The sequence below is a fragment of the Gracilinanus agilis genome, chromosome 1, assembly GCF_016433145.1.
Source record: "Gracilinanus agilis isolate LMUSP501 chromosome 1, AgileGrace, whole genome shotgun sequence".
In the NCBI taxonomy this organism is placed as follows: domain Eukaryota; kingdom Metazoa; phylum Chordata; class Mammalia; order Didelphimorphia; family Didelphidae; genus Gracilinanus; species Gracilinanus agilis.
In genome coordinates this window covers 483,222,297-483,243,376 of record NC_058130.1, presented here as the reverse complement: position 1 = coordinate 483,243,376, position 21,080 = coordinate 483,222,297, and the positions used below count along the sequence as shown (strand labels likewise).

General features: G+C 35.9%; 1 protein-coding gene across 1 annotated transcript; it reads right to left on the bottom strand.

Annotated features, from left to right (window-relative positions):
• Positions 1–445: 445 nt before the first annotated feature.
• LOC123253195 lies at positions 446–20,833 on the bottom strand. The gene is made up of 6 exons (XM_044682446.1): positions 20,743–20,833; positions 9,921–10,262; positions 9,490–9,582; positions 2,645–2,817; positions 1,198–1,299; positions 446–685 (listed from the first exon to the last, which is right to left on the bottom strand). Exons 1-6 carry the CDS (start codon positions 20,831–20,833, stop codon positions 635–637), a joined length of 852 nt encoding a protein of 283 aa, XP_044538381.1. The 3' UTR covers positions 446–634.
• Between the last annotated feature and the right edge of the window lie 247 nt (positions 20,834–21,080).

The window sequence follows — 21,080 nt, the reverse complement described above, 5'->3', positions numbered from 1 at the left end:
TTTTTCAAAAAAATAATTTATACCTTAGTGTGAATTCTCAATGAATTACTTTCTAACAAGGGAATTTTGTATTTTTTTTTCCTGCCCTCAAATAGAATGGCTTTCCCCCAATAGAGGACAAAAGGAGAGGGAGAAAAAAGCTTTAGAGATTGTAGTACAAGTAAAGGTAGAAAACCTGAAATTACATTCCATAGGAAGACATCCAGTTCATTTACATTGGGGTATATATGGTTCAGTCGCAAAGCAATACTGAAGCACAAACACTATATCTGAGTTATCATGAATTCCAAATTAATGAAAAATTTCTCTATATAAAGATGACAGTATAATTCTTTTGGATTATTGACCAGTGAAGGAATCACAAGCAAGTTATTTTAAAATGATTATATTATTGACCTCCCCCTTGCAAGTACCCTTGTTAACTACAAATTTTCCAGGAGGAAATTTATTTTAAAATATCAAGAGAAGTCATAATTCTTATGCAGTCCCACAGTGAACAATGTATCATGGATTTTAGTGCTTTGCAAATGGGATTTCTCCCAATTTAATCAGGAAGAACCACATTGATTTTAATGACACACACATGACAAAAAGTGGTGGTTTGGCAGCTTTGGCCCATTGAGAAATCACTCCTTCATGGTCTTTCATAAACTCTAGTGGAGGTAACATCCTTCATGAGGCATTCCTAGGGAACAAAAAGAGGTGAGAGTTAAACATCAGAGGAGAAATAACAGTGGTGAAAGGATTTCTTCTCTTTTCTCTTTTTCAACTTAGCTAGAGGGTAGGAGCAGTATATGTACGTTTCTTCTTTAGTAATATCAGATCTAATTAGATGATACCATAGAGTGCACAGCTGAGTTCAGAGTACGGTCAACTATGGACCCAAGAGTCCCCTTTTGCTTTCTCCAAAGTGCCCCAAGGCAGAGCTGGCAATTAGCTGCTCTATACACAGAAAATGGGATATGAGGTTATCTAGGATCACAGTTTTAGAGCTGGGCCTTCATAGTCCATCCAGTCCAACCTCTTTACTTCATAGACAAGGAAACCAAAGCACTAAAAAATTAAGTGATTCATCAAAGTTCATTTAGGTAATGAATGGCAAAGGCAAACATCGGGCCTAGGCTTTCTCTCTCTCCCTCCATAGAGTTCCCTTCTGCAGCATCACATTGCTGAAGTCAATGATTGTAAATTACTCACCACCACAAGTTTATCTTCCACTAGTTTTCTTCTTATTGTGGTTATTTTTCCATCCCATTTCTGAACATGAATCAGTGCACCATCTTCTACAGTTATGAGACTCTATGAGAAGAAAAATGCTTAGTGAGACTCTTTGTGTCCCCTGGGGAGATAGGAGAAATCAGCCACCATACTTATTCTCACATGCCTTTCATTTACAATGGGTTAATCCTTTTTTTCTTATCGTTATAGTATACTGGATTTCTCAGGGGCTATAGAAAAATATATCTTAAGGGGAAATTATTAACCAAACGAGAAATCAAGGTAATTCAAGGTAAAAAAAATCTGAACATTGTATAATTATTTCTATTATGTGAAATTGAAAAGCTTTTGCATAAACAAAAGCAATGTGACTGGGAAAGGAAAGGAGGAAGCTCAATGGGAGAAAATGTTTGCAATAAATATCTCTGCTGATACACAGAGAACCAATACAACTGGGTACAACAGTGAGCTATTAATGAATGGAGATGATGTCAAAGGATATAAATGGTTCTCAAAAGAAGAATTATAAACTATTAACAACCATATAACAGATTGTTCCAAATCATTAATAATAAGAGAAATACAAGTCAAAATAACTCTGAGATTTTACCCTCTCCCTGCACATTAGTGGGTGGAGGGGGAGGAAGATGACAAAGATAGAAATAGATGGCTTTGTAGGGATTATACAAAGGCAAGTACACTGATGCCCTAATGATAAAACAATGCATTATGTATTAAGGAAATAAAATTGGAATTAATACCAATAAAGTGATTAAAATGACTATAGCTTTTCACCTGAAAACTCTACTGCTCACCCCAAAGAGAGGAAAGATAGAATGGAAAGTTCCAAATGTGCTAAAATATTTATCACAGATTTGTTTTGTGATAGTAGTTGTGGTAAAGAACTGGAAATGAAGCAGATGTCCATTTCTTGGGGAAAGGCTAAATAAATTATAGTATATAACTAGCAGAATACTATAGTGCTGAAAGAAATAATATGAAGATGTACAGAACCATGGTAAGACATGAAATAAGACAAAGTGAAGTAAGTAGAATCATGAAAACAATATAGAGGGACTACAATAATGTAAATGGAAAGAACAAAAAAAATATGAACATTGTATAATTATGATGACAAAACCAAGATCGACAGAAGAGATATGAGAATGTAATTACCTTCCTTTCCCTGTGGACACAGAGAACACTGTGTTAAAAATACATATTAATATTGGGTTGATGTGTTAGTTTTCTCAAAGTGCCTCTTTTCTCTTTCTTTTGTTTTCTTTATTATAAAGGATATTTTTCAAGGTAGGGAAAAGGAAGGGAATAGTAAGAAATGAAGTTGATCCAAAACAAAGGATACCAATTAAAATTATTTTTAAAGAAAGAAATGCCCATTAACATAGAGGGAATTTGTATTCCTCACCTTTACTTTTCTGTCATCAGCAGTGACTTCATCAAATTCCTGGCCCAGTCTGAAGGAAACCTCAGTACTTTTAACAGTACTTTCTGTTCTAATGGTAATTACATCATCTGCAATACTGATGATCATGTCAGGTTTAACCATGGCTGCCACTTTTCTGGTGGCAAAACCCACTCCTAAAATTCAGAAAAGAGAATGTTTTCTTTTTGATTCTACTATAAGCAGCCACCCATAATACAACTCCAAGTCTTTTTTCTATTAAGGATTTTTTAAAATTATTTTTATTATTCTTTTAACTCTAAGAAAGAACAAGGATGATAGTGAGTTCCTAAAAGGCCTCACTTCTCTTTTGCAAGAAAAATATAGAGACCATTTGGTGAAAGAAAAGGCTTGAAGACACACATCATCTATATCCCATTAAAGTTATAGCTGTGAGAATTTATTTTTCATGCATTATATTAATTCTCATATCATTGTCCTAGGGTAGAAAAGCCCAAATCAGTTCCTGTATTCTGTGGACATCAAACACCATCCAGTCTAAAGACTTTTGCATTTTCTTTGTTCTTAGAAATGCGATCTTTTCACAGATTCTGCTTACCAGGAAGGTTTTGCAATGATTCTTCGTCTACATACATGGCAAACCATCAACCGTCAACCAGTGGGGACAGAGAGGGATGGATAGTTTGATAGATCATCTCTTAATTAGCTATTTGTCAATTAGAAATGTCTTGAAGGTAAGGAATGAATAATGAGCTTCTGAAACTATTTATTGATCTACCTCATCAAGTTTGGGGTATTTGAGATGGTCACTGACCTATGTCATTTCACTGGTTATGATGCTGACCTAATCAATAAGCTGATATAATCAATAAACTTATATTCTTTCCCAAAAAATGAGTATCTTGAGAAAATTTTTATCATAACAGCTCTAAGATCCTATGTCTCAGATCCTGACAACAGCACTGGGAGTAAAGACACTAACATATCTCTTTTCAAGAACACAACCTGAACAAGCATGAGGGTCAGTATTGTAAGTGATTGACAATATGGTAAAAAACATGAAGCCAAACAAGACAAAAAGCTCTATCAGCATCATTAAACACCAAACTTGGCCACCTATCTCCTGACATCATGCAGATACAACAGGACAAATATCCAGTGCCTGGCACATTGTAGGAGTTTCATAAATATTTACTGATTCAGTAATAGCTTAAAATATCATAAATGTGCTTTAGTGAGAGTGAAGCAAGAACGAATTTAGATTGTCTAACTTCTCACTAATGGCATGTCTTTGGCCAAGAGAGACTTGACTCTTCTTGTTTTATAGCCCTCATTTATACCCTGGTAAATTCTACATACCCCTTCTTACAATAATATTTTTAATACATAAAATAAAATGAAATCTGTTAGATTGAAATGTAGTTACAAAAATTTTTTTTTAAAAACAGTTCATGAACCCTAAAGTCAAGAATTCCTGTGACATGGAAGAATCTAGTTATGTTTGGTCATTAAAAAAAAGAACCTCTATTCATTGTGAAGGAATTATGATTACCCATCCTTCACTTTTTTTTTCATTATTTCCCATGATAGTCTTGATCATTTGTTCTTCCATATGAATTCTGTAATAATTTTTTCTAATTCTATAAAAAAGTTTTTTGGTAGTTTGATAGGTATGGCACTGAATAAGTAGATTAATTTGGGTAGAATTGCCATTTTTATTATATTAGCTCATCCTACCCATAAGCAATTGTTTTTCCAATTATTTAAATCTAGTTAAATTGTGTGAAAAGTATTTTGTAGTTGTGTTCATATAATTCCTGTGTTTGTCTTGGCAGATAGATTCCTAAATATTTTATATTGTCTAGAGTGGTTTGAAATGGAGTTTCTCTTTCTAACTCCTGCTGCTGAATTTGGTTGGAAATATACAGAAATGCTGACGATTTATGTGGGTTTATCTTATTCCCTAAAACTTTACTAAAGTTGTTAATTATTTCCACTATCCTTTTAGTTGATTTTCTAGGATTCTTTAAATATACTATCTTATCATCTGCAAAGAGTGATAGTTTAGTTTCCTCAATACCTACTTTAATCCCTTCAATTTTTTTCTTCTCTAATCGCTAGTTTTTCTAGAACAATATTAAATAATAGGGGTGATAATGGGCATCTTTGCTTCAGTCCTGATCTTATTGGGAAGGCTTCTAACTTGTCCCCATTGCAGATGATACTTGCTGATGGTTTTAAATATATATACTGTTTATTATTTTTAGGAATGACCCTTCTATTCCTATACTTCCTAGTATTTTTAATAGGAATGGCTGTTGTGTTTTATCAAATGCTTTTTCTGCAACTATTGAGATAATTATAATTTCTGTTGGTTTGATTATTGATATAGTCAATTATGTAGATAGTTTTCCTAATATTAAACCATCCTTGTATTCCTGATATAAATCCCACCTGATCATAATGAACAACCCTCATGGATCACTTGCTGGTGTCTTTTTGCTATCTATTTTATTTAAGATTTTTGCGTCTATGTTCATTAAGGAGATTGGTCTGTAGTTTTCTTTCTCTGTTTTTGGTCTTCATGGCTTGGGAATCAGTACTATATTTGTGTCATAAAAAGAATTTGGTAAAATTCCTTCTTTGCTTATTATGTCAAATTTGTATAATATTGGGATTAGTTGTTCTTTAAATGTTTGATAGAATTCACTTGTGAATCCATCTGGCCCTGGGGATTTTTTCTTATTAAGTTCCCTGATGGTTTGTTCAATTTCTTTTTCTGATATGGAATTATTTAAGTAAGGAATTATGATTACAAGAATTGATCATTTGCTACGGATTAACCCTTTCAAATTAGTTTCTCTTGCTACCCAAGCCTCATATTCATACACACTTTTTCTAAATTATTGTTGGACTTGTGTCATGGCTTAATTTCCCCAAAGATGTGATTTTTCCTACTTATCTCTTATGGTGACAGGGTCAGGTTTAGTGGATAATGGGTTAGTTTTGCAGATTGTAACACCTGTTTTTAAGTCCAACATAACAGCTATGTGACTACAGGCTCCTTAACCTTTCAGTATGTTCAGACAGCTTTCTAAAACTACAAATTGCAGTGGAATTGACACGGTCAGTTTATATTTGTACATTAGGAAAGGAAATTTCCACACCAGGAGTTTCCACATCACTGAAATCATATTGGTCCAGAACCCCCTGAAACACCATCAGACCACTTACTATGGTGTAGAACAAAGATGATTGAGAAAGATCCATAAATCAGCTCTACAGAGAGACAGAATGACAGACCTGGACCTATGATTACCCTTCTCTAGAGAATTCTAGGGGCAGAGATGGGTAAGAGAAAGTCCCTCTGCTTATGCAAGGGGACATTTCTAACATATCATACTGTCTAACAATTGTCTAGAGCAGCGATGTCAAACTCCCATAGAAAAGGGGACTTAGAAACCTACTTATTAATATTATGTTCTATTGTATTTTTATTTATTTTGTTAAGTACTCCTCAATTCCATTCTAATCTGGTTCAGATGCACTCTGGAACATATTGGACACCTTTGGCTTGGAGCACTGAGAGGTTATATGACTTTCCCAAGGACTCTGAGGCCAGTCCTCCATCCATCCTCCACACTGACTCACTACAGTAGGCAGCACATCACTATGCCTTTGGGAGGAGTTAAATTAAGATAAAAAGTTTGACAGAAGAACTATAAAACCTCCATTACATTCAGATTCCTCATTCAAGCCTAGGATGTCCAGGATGGAGGTGAGAGGCTATGAAAAGGGGAAGAGGGAATGCACTGTTCTTGGAAAACCTCCTTTCCACAAAATGTTATACGTGGCTTCGATTCAAGTGATTTCAACAAACATTTGTTAAGCATCTGCTGGGGCAAGCTTCTTAAGAACTGGCCATTCTCCAACTAGACCCCAGTGATGCTACTGCCTCTACCACCTAACAATGATGATAGCTACCATCTCTGTAATATGAACTTTGCACAGGTACAAATACTACAAAGGATGACCAGGAGGCAAAGTGGTCTCATGAAAAGAGAGAATGCCAAGCTGGGAGAGCAGCCAGGAGGTTGTGGGTCTGCTAAGTATCTGGTCTTGAACATGTTTAAACTCTCTGGGTCTTAGTTTTCTCATCTATAAAATGAAAGAGTGGGCCTAGATAGTCTCTGTGTCTTCCAGCACTAAAGTTATATGGTTTTACTCATATGTTGAAAGTGTTTTTAAAGACCTAGGACTAGGGGGGCAGTTAGGTGACTCAGTAGTTGGAGAGACAAGCCCAGAAAGAGGAAGTCTTGTATTCAAATTTAATTTGAATCAGACATTGCCTAGCTGTGTGACCCTAAGAAATTCACTTAATCCCCATTGCCTTGTCCTTAATGGCTCTTCTGCCTTGGAGCCAATACACAGTATTGATTCTAAGACAGAAGGCAAGGGTTTTATGAATAAATTTTAACAAAAGATCTAGAACTATAAATTTTATTTTCTTTACTTCCTTAGAGATAACAAGAAATATCAGAGATGGGAATAAGTGAAAAAACTAGGAATGAGGGCAACAGTAGTGCTGAGTCAGATCTAACTTTGCAGCTAGTTCAGCTAAAACAAGCTTCCAAATTAAAAAAAAAAAGTAGGTAAATGGTGAACAAGACTGGCAAAATATGAAAACATTCTAAAATATAATGAATGCAACATCATGGGAAGTAGATACTACACTTTATGATAAGGAAATAAGAGGTTTGACTTTTGATTTGCCACCTTGAGTAACCTGGAGTGTCACAATCTCTTCCCTCCTAAAGCTGCTTCTCAGGGTCTGATCCCAGTCATTTATTACAACTGCTTAAGATTGAAGTGGGGCACCCAGGTAGTCACAATCTTAGTGGATCAAGGGCAAGGTCTGCAATCAGAAAGACTCAGCATCCTGAGTTCGAATTTGGCCTCAGCTACCTAATAACTATGTAACCTTGGGCAAGTCACAACCTTGTTTGCCTCAGTTTGGGCAGGTGCCTGGTTCTTCAGTCTTGTTTCCCTCAGTTCCTCGTCTGTAAAATGAACTGGAATAGGAAATGACAAACCACTCCAATATCTTTGTTAAGAAAATCTTAAATGGGGTCACAAAAAGTTGGACCCGACTGAAATGACTGAATAACAACAAAGGATTAAAGAGGTAACCTACCCCAGTAGATGGACAGCTGGCTTGAGAGTCGGGAAAGTCTAGCGCCTCTACTCTGCTTCTAACTATGTGTGGCCCTGGGCAAAGCATTCAATCCAAGTGTAGATTTCTGAAACTATAAATTTGCAAGGCAGGTCCCAATCTGCACTGATAGAGTTCTTGGTTGGTATATCCCATGCCAGAGAAATAACAAATCCAGTCCCTTCCCCCTAAAATGGTTTAAATAATTCAAATAAATTTATTATTTTTTAATGTATGGTAATTTGTTTATATAGGATTCAAACACGTTTAATGAATATTTTTGAGGAAGTCCCTAGTTAAAGCACTCAGACTCCAGTCCCTCACACAATCTATCTGAAAAAGGAAAGTTAGCATGTTGTGATCATGGTCTTACATAAGAATCAATACAAGATTAGATCACTCTTCTGCCTCTTTTTTACAAGCCAGCATCTAGTTGTTTCAGAAAACCAGGAAGGGTGCTTTATCTTTTTAGAAGGCTGGAGCTTTTGAAAAGCCATGAACTTTTCAACCCATAAGTGACAATCAGTCAATAAATAAACATTTATTCAGGACCTACTATGTGCCAGGCACTGTACAAAGTGACAAACACTTAAATGTTGATTCCCACGTAAAACTATGCATAATTCCTCTCCTTCCTCCAAAACACTACTTCCAAGAAAGTCTTCACTGAGCACATGCTGTTAAAAAAAAGGAACCTCCTTTTGTAGCCCCTGTAAACTACAAGGACTGCTGGGGTGCTAACTGCCCTGTTTCTTGGCACAAAATTATTGGTGAGGGGATGCACACTCACTTATCTATATTAGCATTACTCATTCTCTTTCTCTTTTAAATCCTTTTTATACTTAATCATAGCAGGGACTGAAATAAATACAGTAAGACTGAAGACTTCTTCAAGTGAATTCTTTACTACTTTCATAGTATCACTTCAGACGGGTTTTGATGGTTAGAATGGGAAGCCTGACTTTAACATCCACAAATCTTCTATAGTTCAAGTCCAAAAACATGGCTAAGCCTTTCCAAAAAGGCACATGTGAAGAATAAGCCATTATCAGAATAGGCTTTATGGCAAAACAGGCAAAACAATCAACATCCAACCTTGATACCTAATCCTGAGGCTCTTTTAATAATCTTTGCCCCCTCATTAACTGTAAGGGAAAAGCCAAATCATTTTAGCTATGTTTTCATCCTGGAAAGGAAGCAAGAATACAGCATAGCATAAACTAAGATGGGAAATTCAGCATTTGCATTTCAAGTGGAAATTGCTACACAACATTATACTAGACTGCCAATATATTTGTTTGTTTCTACAGGGTGGGAGGCAATAGGCAATGAGCCTGATAAACGGAAGAGAATAGGAATAGTAAATCAAGAAGATAATTTCTATTAGCTATATGTCAAAAAAAACCCAAAACTCTAGTAACCCTTTCACATACAAGTTTCTTTTTCTAACTGAAAAACTTTAAAAACATTTAGAATAGAGAAATAAAAGGAAATCAGAGCAAATCATATTTTCTGAAGAGGAAGGAATATTTAATCTGGTCAGCCCTTCCAATGTGAAATGTATTAAGTCAAAAGCCTGGTTCCCCTAGAAAGAAAAAGTTATTATTATCCAAGTAAATGAAAAATTAATCCTTACCTAGTTCTTTCATGTAACTATCAAAGTTGGTAGTCTCTACAAGTTTCCAGGTTCCTAAAAACCCTTCAGGCAATGGGGGGCTCTTCTTCCCTTCTGTCAAGAAAAGGAAACAGCGGTCTTTAAGAAATTGATTTTTTTTTTAAGTACCTAGAGTAGGTGATGACCAATTGGAAACTATATCTGAGTATTTCTTTCAGGACCAGCCTTTCCATTTTTTCCTTCTGTGTGTGTGTGTGTGTGTGTGTGTGTGTGTGTGTGTGTGTGTGTGTGTGGTGTGTGTGTTACAAATTCTTCAACTTTAGTTCCCTTTCTGGCATGTGGTCTTTGGCTGTACAGCCAAAAAAAAAAAAAAAGGCATCTTAAATCATTATAAAATCATTATAAAATATTCAGAAGAGGCGCTGGGCGGGAAAAGTGGCCAACGGTTCTACCTCGGGGCCAGGGAGCTGGAGTGGCTTCGGCCTCGACCCTTGGTGCCAAGGCGGGCCGAGAGCCGGTGAGGCAGCGGCTGAAGGTCCTGCCCATCCCCCAGGCTAACGGCCTCGCCAAAGGCGAGGAGGAGGAAGAAGAGGAAGGCCTGCTCTCGGTGCCTGAGGTGGTGGTGGTGGTGGAGGCGGAGGCGGAGGCGGAGGCGGCGGCGCCAGCGCAGCCCCTGCCGCACAGCCAGCCGCTGCTGCCTGTGTGCGCGTCGGGAGGAGAAGGTGGCGCTCTATTACACCCAGGTGTTGTAGGGCTGCAAGGCAGAGGACGCTGATGAAGCAGTGAGCAAATATCTGTCAGAAAAATGAAAGATGAAAGACAAATGGCTTGGAGTCTGCAAGACAAATCCAGAGTTGTTCTTTGTCAAATATGAAGAAGCTTCTATGCCATTTGATAGAGTTCTTGTTAACATTTTTCTGACTTCCTTTGGAGAGACTGGGATGATGAAGAAAGTTGTGAAAACTATGTAGCCCTAATTGTAAGAAAGGATTAATATGTGGTGTGATATACAGGATGGTACAATCCCTGGTTCTATTGCATAGCGTTTTTAAAAAAAAAATTTGGAGAAGTACAAAAATGAAAGTATGGAACTAATTAAATATCAAAAGAATGTGAAAGAAGACCCATATGCAGCAGAGGCTGAGTGTTGGAAAAAATACTCTGATACTGTTATGCTGTGTGGGTGGTTGAAGATGTGAGAAGATTTGTGCCTCAGAGTTCATGGTCCTTTCTTCTCAAGAATCTTGAGCAATAAGAAAGGAAAAAGAGAATTGGGGAAAACTGTAACTCACATTGTAGCAAAAGTGATGAGGACTGAAACAGTTAAAGACACATCCTCAGACACTTCTCTAGTAACATGATGATTTAGATCTGGTTTTGGATAGCTGTTACAGTGGTGACACAGTAGTTATCTTTCCTGGAGAATATCAAGCTACAAACTTTGCCTTACTGACTGATGACATCCTTATTATTAAAGGGTACTGGCATTGCACTTTATCCTGGTAGCAAAGCCATTTTGGAAAGAAATGAAATTCATCACTACAATAATCTTAGAACTAGTGACAATTCAAAAAGCACTTTTTTTTTTTTTTTATCCTGGGACTCCATTCTAGGAGCATAGGGCCACAAGCAGTAGGCAGTGGGTCACACTGTCGCTCAGGGTCACCCAGCTGGGAAGTGTCTGAGCCCGGATTTGAACCTAGGACCTTTTCGTCTCTAGGCCTGGCTCTCAATCCACTGAGCTAACCCAGCTGCCCCTACTTAAGGTTGCAGTTTCTTTAGCAGATGTAGTTTTTACAGGGTGAAAATTTACACCTTCAGAGGAGTGAATATGAAGATTTTTTCCTGCCTTTAAATTGAAGATGAATAATAATCATATTTATAGCAACAATGGATAAGGTATAAGCATTCTACAACCAACACAACAGTTTTTTTATTATAGCAAAAGGAAATCTTACCAAAGTAACTGCTTCAGTAGATAAAAAAGATGATGATATGCTTTCCAAAGTAAAGCAAAATCTGAATCTAGAAATGAATAGTAATAATATGGAGGCAAACTTAAAGGGGGATATCAGAAGAATCACAAATTAAAGCACAGGATTCATGTTGAGGATGCATATTTAGATTATTTGCTCAATAAATAGTTGCTGATTCCCAAGGGGAGAAAATATTCAGAAGAAAGAATTTTTTGAAGCCTTCATTGAGGAAGAATTAGACCGCATTAATGAAATTTCCCTAAAATATTTCCACAAATATATATTTAGCTGAGTGTAAAATGAGATCTACATCTTGATTTAAACTCTACCACAAGAGAAGGAGCCAAGATGGCAGCATAGTAGCATGAGCTTTCTGAATCTCCTTCTAAATGATCATTATAAAGCACCTCAAAACAACAGAAATCAAATCCAGATGAATAAAGGGGCTTTCCCACTGGACACAACCTTAAAGGTAGGCAATGTTTGGAGATTCCCAACCTATAAGGGGGACAAAATTGCACTAATTAAAACACAAGCTGATCACCCCTCCCCCATACCACCTACCTTGCTAGAGTCAGATCATGGGATGGAGCAATCTCTAAATTCTTTGGAGCTGGCTGAAAGTGCCACAGACTTAGCCCTGAGGGCAGTGCAAGGCCTCAGCAGTGAGAACTGAGACTCAGGGCTGAAGAGCACAGAGCCTGGGTAACAGAGCATGGAGCTTGGGCAGAAAAAAGGCTGTTTCTGAGAGGCAATAGGGGCTGGAAAGATAGCCTCAGGTCAAAATGTTTTAAAGTGCACTACACAAAGAACATCACAGATCTACTGGCCCTCACTCAGGCTTTTGACAGAGAAGGGAAGATACTACCAAGGCAAAGCCCTGAGAGACAGAAGCTAAAAGAACAATGTCCACCAACATGCAGGAACCTAGATCCACTAGTGGCAAAAGGAATAAGCAACAACAACAACAAAAACTCTTGACCCTGGATAATTTCTACAGAGAAAAAGATCAAAATATAGAGGCAACAGCAGAGAGTGACAAATAAGTAAACACATCCAAACTTTCCAAAAAAATTGGAAATTGGTCACAAGCTCTCAAGGAACAAGGAGTTCAAGAACCAAGTAAGAAAGATAGAAGAAAAATGGGAAGAAAAGTGGGAAAAAGAAATGGAAGGAATTTGAAAAGAAAATAACAGCTTAAAAGAAAATTGCCCATATGGAAAAAGAGACACAGAAATCAAATGAAGTAATAAGCAAATTGGAGACCAGAAATGACCTGCTATAAACCATGAAAAGCATGATAGACCAAACCAAAAAGGGAAATCAAAAGACCATAGCTGAAAATCAGTCTTTAAAGACTAGAATTGGGCAAGTAGAAGCTAATGATCTCACAAGAGAGCAAGAATTAATAAAGCAAAATCAAAAGAATAAAAAATAGATGAAAACATGAAATATCTCATTGAAAAGATAATTGACAGGGAAAACAGATCCAGGAGAAACAATTTGAGAATTATTGGTCTACCTAAAAGCCTCAAACCAAATAAAAGCTTTGACATTATTTTATAAGAAACTATCCAAGAAAATCACCCTGATATTCTTGAATAAGAGGGCAAAATAGACATTGAAAGAATTCATAGATCACCCCCTAAATTAAATCCCCAAAAGACAACCCCAGGAATTTTATAGTCAAATTCAAGAACTTCCAGGCCAAGGAGGAAATACTTCAAGTGGCCAGAAAGAGGCAATTCAGATATCAAGGAGCCCCAGTCAGGATTACATAGGATCTGTCAGAGTCCACACTAAAGGACTGTAAGGATTGAAATACGATATTCAGGAAGGCAACAGAATTGGGTCTATAATCAAGAATCACTCATCAAAAACTGACTATATACTTTCAGGGGAAAGTATGGGCATTTAATAAAATAGACGGCTTCCAAGCATTCCTAAAGAAAAGACCAGAACTAAAAGGACAATCTGATGTCCAAATACAAAATTCAAGAGAACCATAAAAAAGGTAAATAAGAAAGAAGGGGGAAAATTTTTAAAGGCTTCAATAAGGTCAAATTGATTTTTATATATGGAAAAATTATACCTGTAACTCTTAAAAAATGTTTTTATTATCATAGTAGATAGAAGAAATATTCACAAGTAGAGGTTGTGGTGTTAAGTTGTTTAAGATATGTAAAGAAATTGGGTTGAGGGACAAAAAAAGAGAATGGTACTAAGAGGAACTCAAAGGAAGAAGAATGATAGGATAAATTATACCACATTAAGAGTCATGGGGGAAGAGGAAGAATACTATTATAAGAAGGGGAGGAAGAGAGTGGTAATAGATAATACTTAAACCTTACTCTCAGTGGAATTAGTTCTGAGAGGGAAGAACAGCCAGATCTATTGCAATATAGAATTCTATCTAACCCTACAGGGAAGTTGAAAGGGAATAATGAATGGGGGGGAGTGGGGCAGGGAATATTAAAAGTGAAAGAAAGATTAGGGGGAGGGGGGGAGTCATAGACCTTGAAGAGAAATAAGTGGGGAATAAGAAGGGAGGAGGTATGAAGGAAAGTAAAATAACGGTGGGGAAAAGGGGTACTAATTAAAAGCAAAACACTAGTATAGAAGAAAATAGTGAAAGAAAAAAGGGCAGGACTAAAAGAGGAAATCAAAATGATGGGGAATAGACAGGTAGTAATCATAACTCCAAATGTGAATGGGATGAACTCACCCATAAAATGGAAGCAGATAGCAGAGTGCATTAAAAACCAAAATCCTACCATATGTTGTCTATAAGCAATACACATGAGGCAGGTAGACACACATAGGGTAAAGGTAAGAGGCTAGAGCAGAATTTATTAAGCACCAACTGAGAAAAAGAAGGTAGAAGTCTCAATTACAATGTGTGACAAAGCCAAAGTAAAAATAGATCTGATTAAAAGAGATAAGAAAGGTAATTATATCCTGATAAAAGGCAGTAGATGAAGAAATATCAGTACTCAATATGTATGCACCAAATGGTATAGCACCTAGATTTTTAAAGGAGAAACTATTAGAGCTTAAGGAGGAAATAGATAGTAAAACTACACTAGTGGGAGACTTCAACCTTCTTCTTTCAGATCTAGATAAATCAAACCAAAAACTAAATAAGGAGAGTTTTGAAATCTTTAAAATCTTAGAAAAATTAGATTTAAAAGATATATGGAGAAAAGCAAGTAGGGATAAAAAGGAATATACCTTCTTTTCAGCAAAACATGGTATATTGACAAAGAGTGACCATGTACTAAGGCATAAAAACATTGCAAACAAATGCAGAAAAGCAGAAATAATAATTGTAATTTTTTCAGATCATAATACGATAAAAGTTGTATTTAGTAAGGGTACATGGAGAGGCAAATCAAAAATTAATTGGAAATTTAATAATCTGATTCTCCAAAACTACTTGGTTAAAGAATAAATCATAGAAACAATTAATAATTTCACTGAAGAAAATGACAATGAGGAAACAACATCTAAAAATTTTGGGGATATAATAAAAGCAGTACTCAAGGAAAAATTTATATCCCTGAGTGCCAATATTAACAAAAAAAGAAAAAACAAGAGATTAACAAATTAAGCATGCAACTAAAAAATTAGAAAAAGAAAAAATTAAAAACCCTCAGACATAGAACAAATTGGAAATCCTAAAAATCAAAGGAGAAATTAGTATAATTGAAAGTAAAAAAAATATTGAACTAATAAATAAGTCTAGGTTCTGGTATTTTGGGGGAAAAAAAGCAAATAAAATAGGTAAAGTGTTTGTTAACCTAATTAAGAAAAATAAAAAAGAGGACCAAATTCACAGTATCATGAATGAAAAGATCTCATCTCTAATGAAGAGAAAATTAAGGTAATTATTAGAAATTATTTTGCTCAACCATATGGCAATAAATATGGCAATCTAGGAGAAATGGAGGAATATTTACAAAAATATAAATTGCCTAGATAAATAAAAGATGAAATAAAATACTTAAATAATCTTATATCAGAAAAAGAAATTGAACAAGCCATCAAAGAACTCCCTCAGAAAAAATCCCCACAGCCAAACTGATTCACATGTGAATTCTATCAAACTTTTAAATATCAGTTAATCCCAATACTCTACAAATTATTTGACAAAATGAGCAAAGAAGGAGTCTTACCAAATTCTTTTTATGCTACAAAAAGGGAACTGATTCCCAAGCCAGAATGACCAAAAACAGAGAAGGAAAACTATAGATCAATCTCCTTAATGAACATAGATGCGAAAATCTTAAATAAAATACTAGCTAAAAGGCTAGTTATCACAAGGATTATTCACTATGACCAAGTTGGATTTATACCAAGAATGTAAGTATGGTTTAATATTAAGAAAACCATCTACATAATTGACCATATAAATAATCAAACCAACAGAAATCATGATTACCTTAATAGAATGCAGAAAAAGCCTTTGACAAAACATAACACCCATTTCTATTAAAAACACTAGTAAGTATAGGAATAGAAGGGCCATTCCTTAAAATAGTAAACAGTATATATTTAAAACTGTCAGCAAGTATCATCTGCAATGAGGACAAGTTAGAAGCCTTCCCAATAAGATCAGGAGTGAAGCAAGGATGCCCATTATCACCTCCCTTATTTAATATTGTACTAGAAATGCTAGCAATAGCAATTAGAGAAGAAAAAGAAATTGAAGGGATTAAAGTATGCATTGAGGAAATGAAACTATCACCCTTTGCATTGGCATGGTGGTATATTTAAAGAATCCTAGAAAATCAACTAAAAGGATAGTGAAAATAATTAACAACTTTAGCAAAGTTGCAGGGAATAAGATAAACTCACATAAATCATCAGCATTTCTGTATATTTCCAACCAAATTCAGCAGCAGGAGTTATAAAGAGAAACTCCATTTAAAATCACTCTAGACAGTATGAAATATTTAGGAATCTATCTGCTAAACCAAACACAGGAATTATATAAACACAACTACAAAATAATTCACACAAATAAAACTAGATCTAAACTATTGGGAAAACAACTGCTCATGGGTAGAATGAGATAATATAATAAAAATGACGATCCTACCCAAATTTATTTATTCAGTGCTATTCCCATCAAACTACCAAAACACTTTTTTATAGAATTAGAAAATTTCATCTGGAAGAACAAATGATCAAGACTATCAAGGGAAATAATGAAAAAAAATATGAAGGAGGAAGGCCTAGCATTACCAGATCTCAAACAATACTATAAAGCAGTGAGCATCGAAACTATTTGGTACTGATTTAGAGATAGAAAGGTGGATCAATGGAACAAACTTGGGGTAAATGACAGTAGCAAGATAGTGTTCAATAAGACCAAAGATTCCAACTTTGGGGACAAGAACCCACTATTTGACAAAAACTGCTGGAAGAATTGGAAAACAGTATGGGAGAAATTAGGCTTAAATCAACATCTTATACCCTATACCAAGATTAACTCATAGTGGGTAAATGACTTAAATATAAAGAGGGAAATCATAAACAAATTAGGTGAACATAGAATAGTATACCTGTCAGGGAAAGGAAGGAATCTATGACCAAGCAGGAGATAGAGAACACTACAAAATGTAAAATTAATAATTTTGATTATATTAAATTAAAAAGTTTCTGTAAAAAAACCAATGCAACCAAAATTAGAAGGGAAGCAACCAATGGGGCGGGAGGGGGTGGAGAATTTTATAACGAAAACTTTTGACAAAGGTCTCATTTCTCAAATTTATAAGGAGCTAAGTCAATTGTACAAAAAAATCAAGCCATTCCCCAATTGGCAAATGGTCAAAGGACATGAATAGGCAGTTTTCAGATAAAGAAATCAAAACTATCAATAAGCACATGAAAGTGTTCTAAATCTCTCATAATTAGAGAAATGCAAATCAAAACAATGTTGAGGTACCACCTCACACCTAGCAGATTGGCCATTATGACAGCAAAGAAAAATAATAAATGTTGGAGGGGATGTGGCAAAATTGGGACACATACATTGCTTTTGGAGCTGTGAATTGATCCAGCCTTTCTGGAAGATAGTATGGAATTAGGTGCAAAGGTCTTTAAAAAATGCATACCCTTTGATCCAGCAAGACCACTCCTAGATTTGGACCCCAAAGAAATAAAAAAGAAAAATATTTGTACAAAAATATTCATAGCTTTGTGGTGGCAAAAAATCGGAAAATGTGAGGGTGTTCCTCAATCAGAGAATGGCTGAAGAAATTGTTGTATATGGTGGTGATGGAATATTATTGTGCTGTAAGGATTGATGATCCATAAGCTTTATATATGAACTGGGAGAACCTCAATGAACTGATGCAGAGTGAAATGAGCAGAACCAGAAGAACATTGTACACAGAAAGTAAAACATTGTGGAACAATCCAATATAATGGACTTTGCTAGTATTAGCAATGCAACAAGCCAGGACATTCCTAAAGGGCTTATGCAAAAGAATGCTATCCACATTGAGAGAAAGAACTATGGGAGTAGAAATGCAAAAGCAAAGTATATGACATCACTTATCACATGTATATATGGGTATGTGATTTGGGATTTAGGCTTTTTTAAAAATTGCTCTATAGCAAAAATGAATAATATGGAAACAGGTATCAAGTGATAACATTTGTACAACGCAATGGAATTGCTTGTCCGCTCTCAGATGGGGGAGGGAAGAGAGGAGGGATAGAAAATGAATCATGGAAACATGGGAAGATATTTTAAAATAAAATTAAATAAATAATGAAAAATAAACTTTAACACAAGTCTGTGGGGTTATTTTTTTAAGTGTAATTATCAGTGTATAGCTATTGAATTTGAAGAACAATGGGAATGAATCCTGAGGTTTGTCCTAAAGAAGCTCAAAAAGCTTTTTAGGACTGGATACTATTGATTATTTTAGAAACAATTAAGCAAATATAAATTAAATTGCCTTTAAGATGCTTTAAGTCCAAATATTATTTATGAGAGGGAAGAATAACATTATTCTATTGCTATTTATCTAATAATAATAATAGCTACCTAGCATTTACATAGCACCTACTATGTGCTAGGCACTATGCTAAGTGCTTCTCAAATATTATGTTCTTTTAACCTCACAACAACCTTGGGAAGTAGGTGCTATTATTGTTCTCATTTTATAGCTGAGATAACTAAAGTTAAGCTATTTGTCCAAGGTCACACAGCTAAGAAGTATTTGAGGCAGGATTTGAATTTGGGTCTTCTTGGCCCTAGACCAAATAGACTCTATTTGCTTAGCCACTTATATTCCCCTGCGTCTAAGATTCTAATTAAAGTATTAAGAAATATTTCAGTCTTCCTGATATAACTGTCATTCAAATGAGGAATGTAAAAGTCTTCAATGACATCACTTTTCAGAACTCCTTAAAAGCGTACCCATGTCCCAAATGTGCTCTCATCCCTGGAGATAATTAAATTCATTTGAATCATTTCATATCATTTGTGCTTCATAGTTTTAAGTGTGATTTTAAGTTTTAAAATTTTTTTGTTTATAGTTATTAAGTTTATAATAATATTTAAAAATTAATGTAAGAACAATATAAATTGGGTATTTTAGTAGGTGGTTTTCATTTTTTTTCTTTGACTAGATCTGTAATTTTGTGGATATATAGAGAGGAATTTTCTAGACCAAAGCAGGTCAAGTATCATGTTCTTTACAAAATAATTTCCTGATCCCCACAGCCATCTGTCAGTGTCTGACCTCTCAAAATTACTATTTTTATTTTGTATATATTCATGTTGAAACTCCCTCCCCACAGTCACCCCAACAGCCACCTTCCATGGATTTCTCTCCTCAATTGGTACTCACCAATTAAGAGGATAGGTTCCTAGAAAGTATCTGCTACTTCAGTATCTCTGGCTGTCTCTGTGGGCTATTCTCCTAGTAACTAAGCCTCACAAATTTTCTTCCATCAACAATCATCCAGTAGACTCAATTGAATCTTTTCAATGTCTTTCACCCAAAAGGCATAACAAAAACTTCCTCTCCTCATAATTAAGGCTTTTATATGTTAATCTACGTTATGCTGTAGCACCCAGAATTTTAAACAATAAATAAAATGAGGTCACTTCGAGTATAATTATTAATAGAAGCATATGGTCTATAAATAAAAGTCAGGTCAGTAGTGCAACTCTATTTCCAGCTCTATCAAGGTGATGAGCAAGGGCTTGACAGTCTTTTATCCCCAGAGTTGTCTTCCTTTGGATTGGCCTGAGAGTCTATGCCTTGGACTTCCCCTGGCATTCCTGTTTGAAGGTTATTTTAATAAGGAAGTGGACTTGAAGCCTCAGCTCCTCTCCCATTACTTCATTTTGGGGAGGGAAGGACTAATTCTCACATGGGTGGATCTCTGCAGTTTCACTAATTTCTCTAAGGAAAATGGCTGACCCATTCCTTTCTGGCACTTTAGAAAAGCAAGGCTAGCTGTTTTATGAAACCCAGCTTCCTCTAGCAATCTTTGGCAGAAAAACATAAGAGATCTTAATCTAGTTTTCTTCACTGGCTAAATTTCCTTTATTGTAGACCAGATCACCCAATCTGGATGAAGAGAACAGCAAGGACAAAAAGACATATGCCAATGTAGGTCTTTCTCAAGCTGGGTTTTGTTTATAGGATAAAAAGCGTGGTGTCCTTGTTTATCTCCCATATTAAACAGTAAAGTACTTGGGGTTAAGACCTGTGTCTTATTTATTTCATTTTTCTCTTGGCCCTGGCCCTGACTTCCTGGACCTGAAAAATCATGCCATTTTTTATTCTGGTTCATGCTGCAACAACCTAAGCCCTACTCACTTAAGAAGAAACTAAGTCCCAGAGAAGCCAAGATAGGCAGTGCTACAAGTAGGGGAGTAAGTAGCAGAGGTGTTGGCTCATTTTCAACCTAACCTTTCCCTTCTCAATTCCCTTCTTTCTTTGTCCTCAACCACCTCTGTTCTCAACCCACAGAACTTCTATTTCCTAAACTCAGCAACAGAAAGTAAATGTATTAAACCAATTTACATTGAGATATGAATAAAGGATGGCTTCCAACATTCCCTAAGGTTTCTACCTTTTACTACCTTTTACTAACCTTTCTTATCCCATTTTGGTACAATGAAGATCATAGGTTCTGTGAAAATGGATATGTTAATTATTTTAATTTGTTTGTGTTACTATGTTGATGATGGAGCTGTATAGACCAGTGATGGTGAACCTTTAAGAGACTGTGTGCCCAAACCCAGTCCTCCTCACCCCCACCTTACCAGCGGAGGTGGGGGAGGAAACACTCCCTTTGAGCTTCTGGGCAGAGGGGTGGATGATGGTCCCAGGGCGTTGAGAAGAGGGGGGGTACATCCAGGATTCACTTCTCTCTGGCTTTCTAGAAAACTCTGGTGATTTCTGGGATGAGAGCCCTGGATTTCTAGCCAACTCTGATGATTTCTGGGGTGATAGCCCTGGCTGTCTTATCAACGCTGGTGATTTCTGGGCTGAGAGCTCTTGCTTTCTTATCAACGCTGGTGATTTCTGGGCTGAGAGCTCTTGCTTTCTTATCAACGCTGGTGATTTCTGGGCTGAGAGCTCTTGCTTTCTTATCAACGCT